General features: G+C 43.9%; 1 protein-coding gene across 3 annotated transcripts in view; it reads right to left on the reverse strand.

The window, feature by feature from the left end:
- The window catches only part of BOD1L1 (biorientation of chromosomes in cell division 1 like 1), a 40,056-nt gene extending 34,814 nt beyond the window's left edge, over positions 1-5,242 (reverse strand). For 2 of the 3 annotated variants that reach the window (XR_012775476.1, XM_075499768.1), the window contains exon 1: positions 46-192. Coding sequence is in view for 2 of the 3 variants with exons in the window: in XM_075499768.1 (XP_075355883.1) it covers positions 46-172 (127 nt within the window). In the remaining variant the exon portion in view is untranslated. Of the gene's footprint in view, positions 1-45; positions 196-679; positions 1,313-2,544; positions 2,736-4,063; positions 4,189-4,689 lie in introns of those variants that run through there. The other variant, XM_075499769.1, reaches the window with a different exon arrangement.
- Positions 5,243-11,978: the final 6,736 nt, after the last annotated feature.

The following is an 11,978-nucleotide window of genomic DNA, read 5'->3' on the forward strand; positions in this document are numbered from 1 at the left end:
GGCTTGCATATCCTTTCTTGCTAATTAACAATCTAATTATTTTACCATCTGACGTGATCTCCCCCTCTTCAGTACTGTCAGAAATTACAGTCTCCTCTTCACTCTCCTCTTCAAAGGAAGAAAGATCACTGGTATGGACAGAGCTGACAGTGATGTCACTGAGTACATCCATATCTGAATCTACTGATGTATTTTCTTGCAAAGGAAAAAAATAGAAAGAAAGAGCTGTAATGCAGCACACTGTATTTGAGAAACTTTTCTTACCAAACCAGTGATTTTGCCACTGAAAACAAAGTTATCCTAAGAACAAGAAATAGGAAAAAAAAAAAAATTGTAACACCTTAATGAAATGTTATTAGGCTCACTCTGGTTTATTCAAAGCAAAAATCACCCTGAGGTACAACTAGAAGCTTTAAATGCAGACTGGAATCGCTGAAAGAACTTGCCAGAGTAAGGCAGATGACCAATCACACACTTGAAGAATCAAAGCTCATCTGATTCCTAATGTGGGTACCTCAGTTAAGGCACAGGAACCAAGGCCCAGCTGTGGCTAGCTAGACAAATTTGCCAGAACTAGCAGAGAACCTACATTCCAAATATACTTCTGATTCAACTCCTGAATACACTTAAAAAACCCTCCATATCCATATTTTAAGGAAGAGCATTGCCCACACCATACCTTCTTTAGTTTCTTTAGTGCTTTCAGTTGTTTTATGTTTATTGCTATTTTTTTCTGGAACTAACTGTTTCACTGGTTCTGACTCTCTTGCTTGCTTTTCTTCTTTTGACTTTGTAGTATCATCACTTTTCTTTGAATGGTCAGATTTCTTGTCAAGTTTTTCCTTCTTTTCTTTTCTTCTTTCACCTTTTTCACTGCTGTCTGGTTTCTTGTCACATTTATCTAATAATTTATTCTTTTGATCTTCACTTTCCTGTTGAATTTCTTTACTTGTATCTTTAATTGTAAAACTCAAATTATTAGTATCCTTTGCTGAATTTTTTATTTCTTCACTTTGGCAGGGAAGCTCATTTAAATCTTCACACTTTGCAAATGTCTCAGCCCCTTCTCCAGGAAGATCACAAATTGCTTTCTCTCTGTCTGGCAAGTCCTCCACATTTCTCTCTCTATCAGTGCTACCATCCACACTCTGCTGAGACGAGAGTCTTTTTGCAACTTTGTCAATGTTCTTGGGATTTGAGTTCTCTGTAGAAGCCCTGGCAGCACTTGCTTCTTGGTTAAGAGAAGTTATTGTTTCCAAAATGGACATTGCATCACTAGCTACGTTGCCACTAGGAGCTGTAGCAGAGACACCTTGAATAGTAAGAAAGGAAACAATTTTAGTTCATCTTAGTTTCTGTAATTCCATTCAGACAGAACGTTAAGCAAGTGAAAGGAAAAGGAATAATTACTCTATTTAAAATAAGTAAAATTAACTAAGATGTTTGACTAATTTTGCATTTAGAGATTTTGGTTTAAAAAAAGAAAAAACAAGAACAAGAAGTTGCATTCCTGCAGCAATGATGATCTGATTACGAGAGATTAATTTTGCTCTGCGACATACTGCTGTTCCCGAGATCAGCTAAAGAAAGCAGGGGTTGTCTACGGGAAGGATGTTCTGATCAACCTTACCATCATTCCAAGTGGGATGATGACTCTGGAGAATCACAATACAGACTTTCTGCTGCAGTATTCTATCTTTCATACCTCTGGTATCTCCATAAGTGACATGGAAAATGGACTCAGCATATTAATTATACAACAATAGGACTATCAGAAATACCTTATCACTTTCCCATCCTCTCAGAAGTAAGTTTGAAGATGGATGAGAAAGGGTTAACTGGACTAGCACTAAGAGCTGCAGCTGGCTTGTTAACCCACCTACTTTAAAGGAAGTGGGCCTCACAGGAAAAGGGCTAGGATTTAAATAAAGGGTCTGGTTACAAATAGATGGACTGCTGTGGAGTCTCTTAGGAAGGGAAAGAACGGACAAGTACCTGCAGGACTGTTTAAAGTCGATACCAGGCAACATAAATGAAAACAGTAAAGAAAAAGTGCTGTTTATAAACAAACTAAAGATTGCCTGATTTACAGCAGAACTTAAGCTCCTGAGAGGACCTTAGCCATTCAAATTTTACTGAACCCAGCAACTGCATTAAGACAGGTAACTGTCTCATAGGTAAATTTTTTCCGATCTACCAATGCATTAAAAAATGGAACCATTCTTCTCTTACAGCTATGTCTTACCTGATCCTGTAATACTTAGAGGGACAAATCCTGAGACCAACTTTTTTCCCTAGAGTAAACTGATCCCTTGTAATCTCAAGCAGAAGTGACAGAGTGACATGGTGGTACATGGTGACATCTCTCTTGCCTTCTACCTTTGTACATACAGTAAGAGACAGGTATTATGGTATGCTGCCTGGAGCTCAGCTTGTTAATACTGGTGCTAACAATTTTGTGCTAGTAGCAAACCTGGTCAATGTTTCTGCTCTCTTGAAAAACAGATTTTTGTTGACAGACTGCTCAGAGAAATGGTAGAATACCTTGTACTGTAACAGAAGCATCTCTTTTCTCCTCACTTGGAGCTGTGCTGGGGCCTGCCTCCTCTTTGTGATTCAATGTGGCTAAAAATTCATGGACAGCTTTTTCCACCTGAGGTCTGAATGTGTGGTTGATCTTTGGGTCCACAACTTGAGAAATAATTCTGTCAATTCCAGATTCCAACATTCCAGACCTGAAACAGAGTTACATGAATACTTAATAAGCAAAATGACTTTTCAAGAACATATTAATGAAATATGCTCATTTAGATGTGACGTAAACACTCTTAAGAACCTCCAGTGAAGCATTAACATTTTCTGAGCATCACTGCAGCTATGTATTTAGCCAGTTGCCTGTATTTCAACAGCTCTCTCTATGCCTTATGAACTAAGAAAAGAAAATCCTAGAGAAACAAAGCAATCCAACCACATGGAATTAACACAACAAGCAGCCTGTTGTTATGTCATTACTGGTTATGCCTACGAATGTTATCTAACTGTAAAAGCGACATTTGTGGAAAAAATTAAGAGGAAACCTGAAGTTATCAATTCCCGTGGCATAAAACAAATGAATTATAGAAGGCATGAGGGACAAACAACTACTAGACCAGTCATCACCACCCTAAGTTACTTTCTGCCCAATACAGTGTGACACCTCAGAGTTCTGCAGCTTTACACCCTTAATCTTCAGTAAAATCAAATAAATGGCAATAGAGAGCTTTATATCTATGGGTTCTCTCTAGAGCCCTGTAATCTTTTGTGGAACATATATTGCCTCTTGTCCTCACTACTTCTTTAAAAAGAATTAAAAAACCCCCAAACAACAACTGCTCCCCTCCCCCCAAACAAAATAGCTCCTCAGTACCAGTTATCAATGGTACCACTACAGCATAGCTGAGTAAGTTTGTTTGCAAATCTCGTTTGGCCCAATTTAGTGACCAAACTCATGCTACTTAGAAGAAATTTCCTAATGTTTCTTATGACTCTAAGTTTTGCGAAGAAAAGGTAGAGGAACCCTCATGAAATAATGTAACATCAGATGAGTGTTTGACATCATTTTGACGTAACAGCAGTTCTGAAAAACCTCTTCTCTGTCTAGCTAGATTCACATCCAGTTTTTTGTTTTGTGAATTTAGCTTTGCACTCCACAGAGCTTAGTTTGTCAAATCCTTGTAATTTTCCTTAGCTCAAAACTTGATAAGAGCAACTTTATTAATAGCTCCCTTAAAAGAAACAGTAAAGACAGACCTTAGCTAAGACGTTACATCCCAAGTCAGAAACAACCCTTTCCACCCCTGCATCAACTTGGATCAGACAAAATATTTGCAGCCTAATTCTGACTAATGCTGATGGTGAGCTGCTATCTAATACTACGTTTTAAATGCTAAAAAAAAAAAAAAAAAAAAGTTCTTCAGAAGTTTCTTTGAAGAAAGCAGACACTTTACAATTGACCTCGAGCCTCTGTCACCTATCGCAGTACACGAGCACGTTCAAACAGAGAAAGCCCAGAGCTGTCACTTACTTGAGAACCTGCTGCCTAATGTTATTTCTCAGCTGGTTCTTGTTGAGATGAGGACTCCAGGTATGAGTCGCCAAATGATTGGAAACGAAGTTGTCAACGCGCTGTCGCAAATTCTGGTAGGCAGGCTAGAAAGCAACAACAGAGGGGTTGCACCGGAGCGTTTTGCTAAGCAGTTATCCCCCCGGAGGCCGGGCTGGAAGAGCCGGGAGCCCCGTCGGACCCCCCCAGCCCACTGAAGGCGCAGCCGCTCCCGCTCCCTTGCGGCGATCACAGCGTGCTAAACTCGCCCGCATCGCTAGAAACACTCCACAAAACCGGCCGCGTTTGTACCGCCGGCCAGCCCACGCTCCCCTCTGAAAACCGGGGCTCCGGCTTTGCCCCCGGGGACGCCGAGAAGAGCCCTGGGGCCGAGGGCCGAGCCGGAGCCTGGCGCGGGCCCAGGCGGCCGCTCCTCACCCCCGAGCGCGGGGCGCGCTCCCCCGCAAACCGCCGCCACCCCCGGGCCGGGCCCCGCCGCCCTCGGAGAGGCCCAGCCTGCCCCCGCCGCGCCGGAGCCCGCGGAGAGCCACCGGCGGGACGCCGGGACCCCCCCTGAGGCGCCGGCCGCCGGGCCCGCCCGCCCCCACCTTGGTGTCCACGTCGGCCAGGCAGTCGCGGCGGAACTGGTCGAAGAGCCCCTGGCTCTTGAGGTGGTTGACGATCATGGAGACCAGCTCGGGCTCGGCCGCGCCGCCCCCCACGGCGGCCCCGGCCCCCGGCAGCGGCGGCGGCTGCTGAGGGGGCGGCGGCGGGGGCGGCGGCGGCGGGGGCTGCGGCTGGGGGTTGCTGGCCATGGGGGCGGCGGGGCGGCGCAGCCCGCGCGGGGAGCGGCTGCCGGCTCTCCCGGCCGGACCCCGGGACGGGGCTTGTTACCGAGCGGCGGCCGCGGCAGCGCTGACCCCGGAAGCGAAAGGGAACGGAGGGAGGAAGCGGCAGGCGACGCGAAGGGAAGCAGGGACGCCGCCGCCGAGAGCGGCGCCATCGGCGCGAGGCGAGCACTGGCGGAGCCGCGCGCAGGAGCCGCGGGCCCTTTAAGGGGACGGAGGGGGGCGGAGCCGCTCGCGGCCCGCTCCAGCGGGGCCCCGAGCCGGCACCGGGGGAGGGGGGGCGGCCGCGGCGGCCCTCAGCCCCCGCCCGCCTCGCCGGCAGCCCCCCGCGCCGCGCGGCCGCGGCCGGGCGCTGCGGGCAGCGCGGGGGCGCCCGGTGCCCCGGCCGCCCGCCGCCCGCACCGCGCCGCCGCCGCGCTCCCCGGCGGTGCCCCCGCAGCTCCGCCCCGCGCCCCGCGCCCCGCCCCTTCCTGCGCTGGCCGCCATCATGGTGGGGGCAGCGCCGCGCGCTTCCTCCCCGAGGCGCGGGGCGGGGCCAGGGCGCTGCCACGGTCGGAGGCGGGCGGGCGGGCGGGGCGGGGCCTCCGGGCGGGGGCGGGGCCGGGGCAGGCGCGGGGCGGGGCAGGGGGGGCGGCGGCGGCCGGGAGCGAGCGGGGCGGCGGGAGGGCGGGCTGGCCGTCTGCCCTCGGGCTGCCCGGGAGCCGTCCCTGGCTGCTGAGGGAGCCTGCCCCCCGGTCCTCCCTCCTCCGCTTCAGGGGACGCTGCTGCCGTCACCCCAAGGATAACTGAAGGCCTCGGTCTTTACGCGGGCTCCTGTATCTTGCGGTTCCTCAGGCTCTCGGGAGCTGAGAGAGGCCTGGCTGAGGCAGCTGGGAGATGGCATTTAATATACTTGACATTAGGCTTGTTTCCTTTAGATTTCGGTGCATTCCCACTTGCTTTTCTAATACAAGTGTTTTCAGGCCGTCTCTTGTTAGCAGCTTATTTTGTTACGCCTTTGTTCATTTCTCTCTGTGGTACGTCCTGAAGTCTCATCGGTGGCTCCAATTCTCTTGTCACTCTTCTGAGTATCTTCTGTTTCCACGGTCTTTGAAGTTGAATTCAGCGCAGACTGCTGGCTGCTAATTCCCAGGCTGGCCTGTTACGACTGAAACAGGACCCCAGAGGCAGTAAACAAAAAATCTGGTAATAGAGACGTTAATTTCATTATACTTGGGACAATACCTGAGGGGCAGTGCTGTCTTACTGGGTATGGATTGCCTCTCCAGTCTCTTCCTGCCTAGGTGGCTGAGCTCCTGTCCTAACCAGGATGGGTAAGGATGAAAAAAAGTGTAAGAATGTAGTTAAAAATACAGAGCGTGACTGGCTTACAGCAAAAGGGACTTGGCAGCAAGTGTGTTGGTTAACCATTTTTGTGGCGTAATGAGGGGAGATCTTGTTCAGCTACAAATGTTAGGAATCTCCCTCTGCAGTAATCGTTAAAAATCAGTTTGATCATAAAGGCAAGAGTGTCAGGATTGTTATTGCAGACCTAAAAGCAGGTTAGAAGTGTAGAGCTTTCCCCTATTTTTCCTACTGTAAACTAAGTACTCCTAGACTATTTAGAACGCCACAGAAGGAAACAAATCTGGCAAGTAGTTAGAAGTATTGTGAGATTTTTATCTCTGGATACTGGAGTAATTAAAAAAATATGGCCTCTATTTGTGTAGTTGCATATTTTCTACACAGACGTCTAGAAGGATTAAAGCACCAAAATTTAAGAGGGGTGGGGATTCTGCAGCTCAGAGCCTGGTACAGCCCCTACTGGTATATCCAAATGCATGATCTACTGACTCGGTTACATCTCTTCTCAATAAAGAGAAGTTTCTTCACTGCTGACTAAAGGTCATGTAGCAGTAAGCAAGAAAGAGCAGAAGTGAAGGGTGTCATTTTAGTAAATGCATGTACTAATTTTAGAAATAGTGTGTGACTGTTATAGTGAAGGAAAATTTCAGACTTCACTGGGAAGTTATTTTCAGAATTTTGTGTTGGGAAAAGGCACTGCAAATTCCTGTTTTTTTAGTGGTTTTTTTTTTTTTTTGGTTTTGATTCCACCCTGCCCTCCCTCCCTTCCCCCAATCAAGGGTGGTGCAGAAAATGAGAAAAAAGAATTCTTCTTTATTTTAACAGCACAAGCAAGATACTTGTCTCACAGAAAGGTATACCATTCACACACAAGATGTCACAGACAACGTGGAATATCTGTGGCCTTTGTCTCAGAGTATGTCAATGTGCTGTGAAGGATACATACTAGGGAGCAGGAACCCATTAATGAGATTTGGGAATTTAAGGGCTATCAGGGATCAGTTATGCCCACTGGTCTGAAACTATTGCAACAAGCAGTCCATACTCTAATTGATTCAACAGCTGAATGTAAAAGATTGTTCTGTGCTCTGAATTGTGTACCATCCCATGTTTCATGCAACTTACTGAATGTTGCAGGCTCATCAGATATCTTATTTATCAAATAAAATATCTTTATCCTAAATGCTGGCTGAAAAAGGCTTTTTTTGTTGTCTGGGTCCAACTGTACATTGTCCTACGGGAAGACACGGTAAAGGAAACTGGAAGCCTCCTGAAAATAAACAAAACATGAATTTGAATTAAACCGAAATCAGCCCTTTGTTGTCTGTTTGTTTTAGGGATGCTTTACAGTTTCATATGAGCTGAGATATGGTTACATGAAGTCTTGTATGCTAATAAAAAGGTACATTATTTGTTGGTTGCACTATAGTATAGCTATACAAAGAATTATGAATGTAGGACTAAATGTTAAGCCATCTTGCTGTTTTCAGTGAGCTCACAAATGAACTTACATATTTCAGTGTAATTGTTCAATTGTTCCGGAACTATTCAGTACTTGTAGTTGTTTATTTTGTACTCAGTATTTATCCTTGTAGTTTACTGTAGTTATTACTGTCATTTGATGTAGTCACTTAGTGATGCCTGATATCCAGTGCTAGTAAAATGTTTTTATTTGTGAGATAACAGATTGAAAAAGACTTGTCAGATAATTAACAGAAACAGTTTGGAGTGAATACAAAGGATTTGTTTTTTTCAGTATTTTGTCATTCTGAGGTGAGTAATCTCCTTGTTGATTTTCATAGTCCCAGTTAATTTTCCTGACCTATATTTCTGTTATCACTTGAATTTGCACATGCTTCATATCTTCCTTATGCTTTGAACAGTTCTTTTTCCGGACAGTCCTAAGAGTGCCTCTCCTTAACTTTTGCTTTTCCCATATTCACCTCATTCCTCAATTTTCACTTATGTAAACAGTTGAATTACATATAGTGTCTGTTTGGCTTATGTCTCGCACTGCAAATTTTCTGTACATTGAATTACACTTTTTCTAAAGTAACTTGGAATATTTCTGGTGTTAACATCTGTGATCCCTAATCACAGTGTGAGAATCTTTGTTTTATACTCTGGGTTCTGACTGTAGTGCATTTTACTTTATCTGGAACTTTTAATGAAATGTTTTTGTTTTAAAAAAATCACATTACTGTTATTTGTTCATTTTTTCATATATCCTGCAACCTGCAGCCCCTGCTATGGGTATTTACAAACTGGTAATGACAGCTTGTAAATACCCATACATTTGCTTTTGCATTCTCTTTTAGGGAAACAGTTTCCTTTTAAAATATTTTTGACATATATTAAATATGAAAAGCCTCAGCAAGTTTCTAAGTATCTTCTTACTTATTAAAGTAGATACAGATATTTCTTAGTTCCAGCTGTGGTTCTTAAAGTTCAGGCAACATTTAAGTTGCTGAAGAAATACTAAGATACTAGACAAACAAAAAGGAGGTGCATATGATATTGCTGGAACAAAAAGTTTATATGGCTACGAGAGGAGACTGGAGAAGTACATGAAAGTGTGACGAGTCACAAAATTCAGGGAAAGTATTTCTGGCTCAGAATGTACCTGGCACTGTGTGCTGATGGGGGCTGGGAGAGTAATTCTCTTTCTAGCTCTAGGTTTGCTTTTGGTCTCCCAGAATCAGACACAGGACTGTAATGCTGGACAGACCCATTTCAGCCATTGCTGTTAGGGCAGCAAGGCATGCAGCTTGTGATTTCAGGTTAACATCTTTTTGTCTCAGGTTATGGTTGAGTAATTTGGGACATAAATAGAATAATTATGCCACCTTTGAAGCAGAAAATATGCTCCTAAACGGTAATAAAATAATATGTTGAATTTGGAAATACTGTTACTGGTAGTAGTGTAAGTCAAAATAAAGCACCTGCAATAGCTCGCTCTTTTTTAGACAGTGTTGCAGAAATCTTATTCTGTGAACACCTACCACAAGCATCAAATTCAGAGTGGCCAAGATCCCCAACTGATTTCATGGGTGTTAATAAAATTAAACTCTCTTGAAGTCAGTTCATACCATAGCTAATAAAAGTGGTAACAGAACTTGGCAGGTTAGCTGATGTTTTCTGTTTTTTTTCCAGTAAAACACTTTTTTTGTGCATTTTTTTCCTCTATCTCAAAAACTTTGTGCAGTGTATGCTGATAATGACTCTAAATTTATGAAGTATCTGAAACCCAGGTGACTGCCGGATTAAGAAGGTAAAAAGAAGGTGAGAAGGTAAAAATCCTTCACTTTGCATAGGAGTGAAGTACCGATCTGAACAAATTTGGTTTTGAAAAGAGACACCCTTCCTCCGTGATGAACTCTGTGTTGCAAAGTTCTGTGCTCTCTAAAGATAAAGCATTGCTGGCAGTGTTGAGTAACTGCAAATCTTACTAGGATAATGTTCCTCTTAAATCTCTGTAATCTTTTACAAACAAGGGTACACAGAAAGGGGAGCTGTTTAGAAGCAATTTGAGTTTTCTAGGGAAAAGTAAAGACTTTTCACCAGGAATGACTGAAATGCCTGAGCAGATTCTTGGATAGTAAAAGCTCTGAAGCTGCCTAGCACCAGCTAGGAATCTGCCCCAGATGAATTGCTCACTTCTTCCTCTACATATGTGGTAACATGCCTGTGCCTTGCACCATCTGTGTTACCACTGTTGTTCCGTTTTCTGAGGCTTATTTTCTTTTGGTGTGTAGCTTATGTATTGTTTATTGTGGTACAATAAAACCCAGAACCGTCTATGATGAATTGATTTGTTGTATAAACGTGTGTCTCCTGATACATATTTCACATTTGCTTCTCCCCATGCATGAACAGTATATTTTACGATTGTCACTAGTTAAAGTCTCAGATTTTCTGATGCTTGCTGATATGTGATTTTTTCCAAAAAAGGCAAAATTATTATGCTTAGGAGCAACACCAGTAATGACAATCTCATCCACCCTGTTTTGAAACAGCAGAGAAATGGTGCCAGCATTGCTGAGGTTTTATGCTTTGATAACAGCAAATGTGGCTTCAGCTGAGCTGCAGCATGAAATGCTCTAGTTGCAAGACTAAAATGTAGCCAAGACACGGACTATACCTTCAGCTGTGATGTGATCAGAGTGATGTCCATATCCTTACATGGCATTAGTCTTGGTGGGTGAATTGCTCTTGGACTTCAAAGACTAGAGGATATGATTTTATCATCTTTTCTGGATAAATAACGTTTGGATAAACTGTTTGTTGTTTAATAAAGCATGCTTGAAGTGCTCTTTCTGGCTTTACAACCATGTTTCTTTCCAGGTGTTACTGGTGTTTTATTTGTTCAAGCACATATATACATACATACTCTTTTTTCATTTGGCACTGGCAAGTAGGCCCTATGTAAAAGGTGATGCTTGATGGCTTAAGTGTATTATCCAGTGGAACAGCGAATGTATTTTCATTCAGTGGGAGGCTGCCTGTCCTAAGTGTTTTCCACAGGCAAGTCTTTGGCAAGTGAAAGACTTGGCAGAAATGAAAACAGTGACTGGACAACAGGTTTTAAAGTGATGAAAGGAAAGCTTTTATTTAAACTAGGTGCTGACACCTCTAATGCTTTTCGGTCACTTCTACAGAGATTCCCTGAGCGAAACTAAAAGTACTGTGAGATCCTGGTTCTCCCACCGGCGCTGAGCAGGGTGATTGTTGTCAGTGACAGTTGAGTTCAATGGAGACAGCACGTGGTGGCTCCTCAAAGTGGCTAGTCAAATAGATAGACCCAAGTGTTCTTTAAAAATACTAAGGTTTTCGTGTTCAGTGGCTAATACTTTTGTATTTTGTATTTACTGGGAAGATTGACTGGCTAAAGTTTGAAAAAAACCCTTGTAAAGTCTTCTAAGTCACACGTCAGCAAACCGCATTTTCTAATACTTTTTCATTGATGTGCAGAGAAATGAACTCACCTTTATTTATCTAGCTTTAACATGTAAAAGCAGTTTAAAGTTACACTTCGGAGTGTAACTTTATCTGAAAGGTTAGGATTATTTTTTCCAGTTTCAGAACTTCAAAGTGACACCCAGTTTGCAGATGATTCTTTTAAAGGACATTATTTTGAAGGTACAGCCACGCCTCTTTTCCCTTTGTTCTCATTTTATGTCTCTCTTAAGGCCAAGGAATGAGTTCCTGGATCCCCAAGTTTTGCGACGAGTAGAGCCTGTGTAGCAGATGACATTTGAGAGCAAAAAAGATTACTGTCACAAATAGCTTTAATCCACAGACTTCTTTGATTTTTTTTTCTGCAGCTAGAAAGAAATCTTGGCAGATGGAGCCTTGACCTGCCTGCGAGAGGAAAGCCTATCTGTGTGGCCGTGGCTGCGACTCGTGGTATGGCTGTTTGTGCTGCGCTCTTCCATGGTAATGCGGGAAGGGAGAGAGGCACTAAAGCTTTCTTACCTCTTCACAAGCAATCAATGCCTAATTGATGCAATATGGTTGGGATTGTTATTGACATCTAAGGGATTGGACATGTAATTCCCGCTAACATGATTGATGATTTCAGCATATCTTTTTTTCTTTTTCTTTTTTGAAATGTAGGTTCCTGCCTGCTGGAGAAACGCCACTTTATTTCTCCATTCAGATAAAAAATGTTAGAATGAGCGACTGTGCTCCCTCTAATAGACTTT

This window comes from Mycteria americana, chromosome 4 (assembly GCF_035582795.1).
Source record: "Mycteria americana isolate JAX WOST 10 ecotype Jacksonville Zoo and Gardens chromosome 4, USCA_MyAme_1.0, whole genome shotgun sequence".
NCBI classification, from domain to species: Eukaryota; Metazoa; Chordata; class Aves; order Ciconiiformes; family Ciconiidae; genus Mycteria; species Mycteria americana.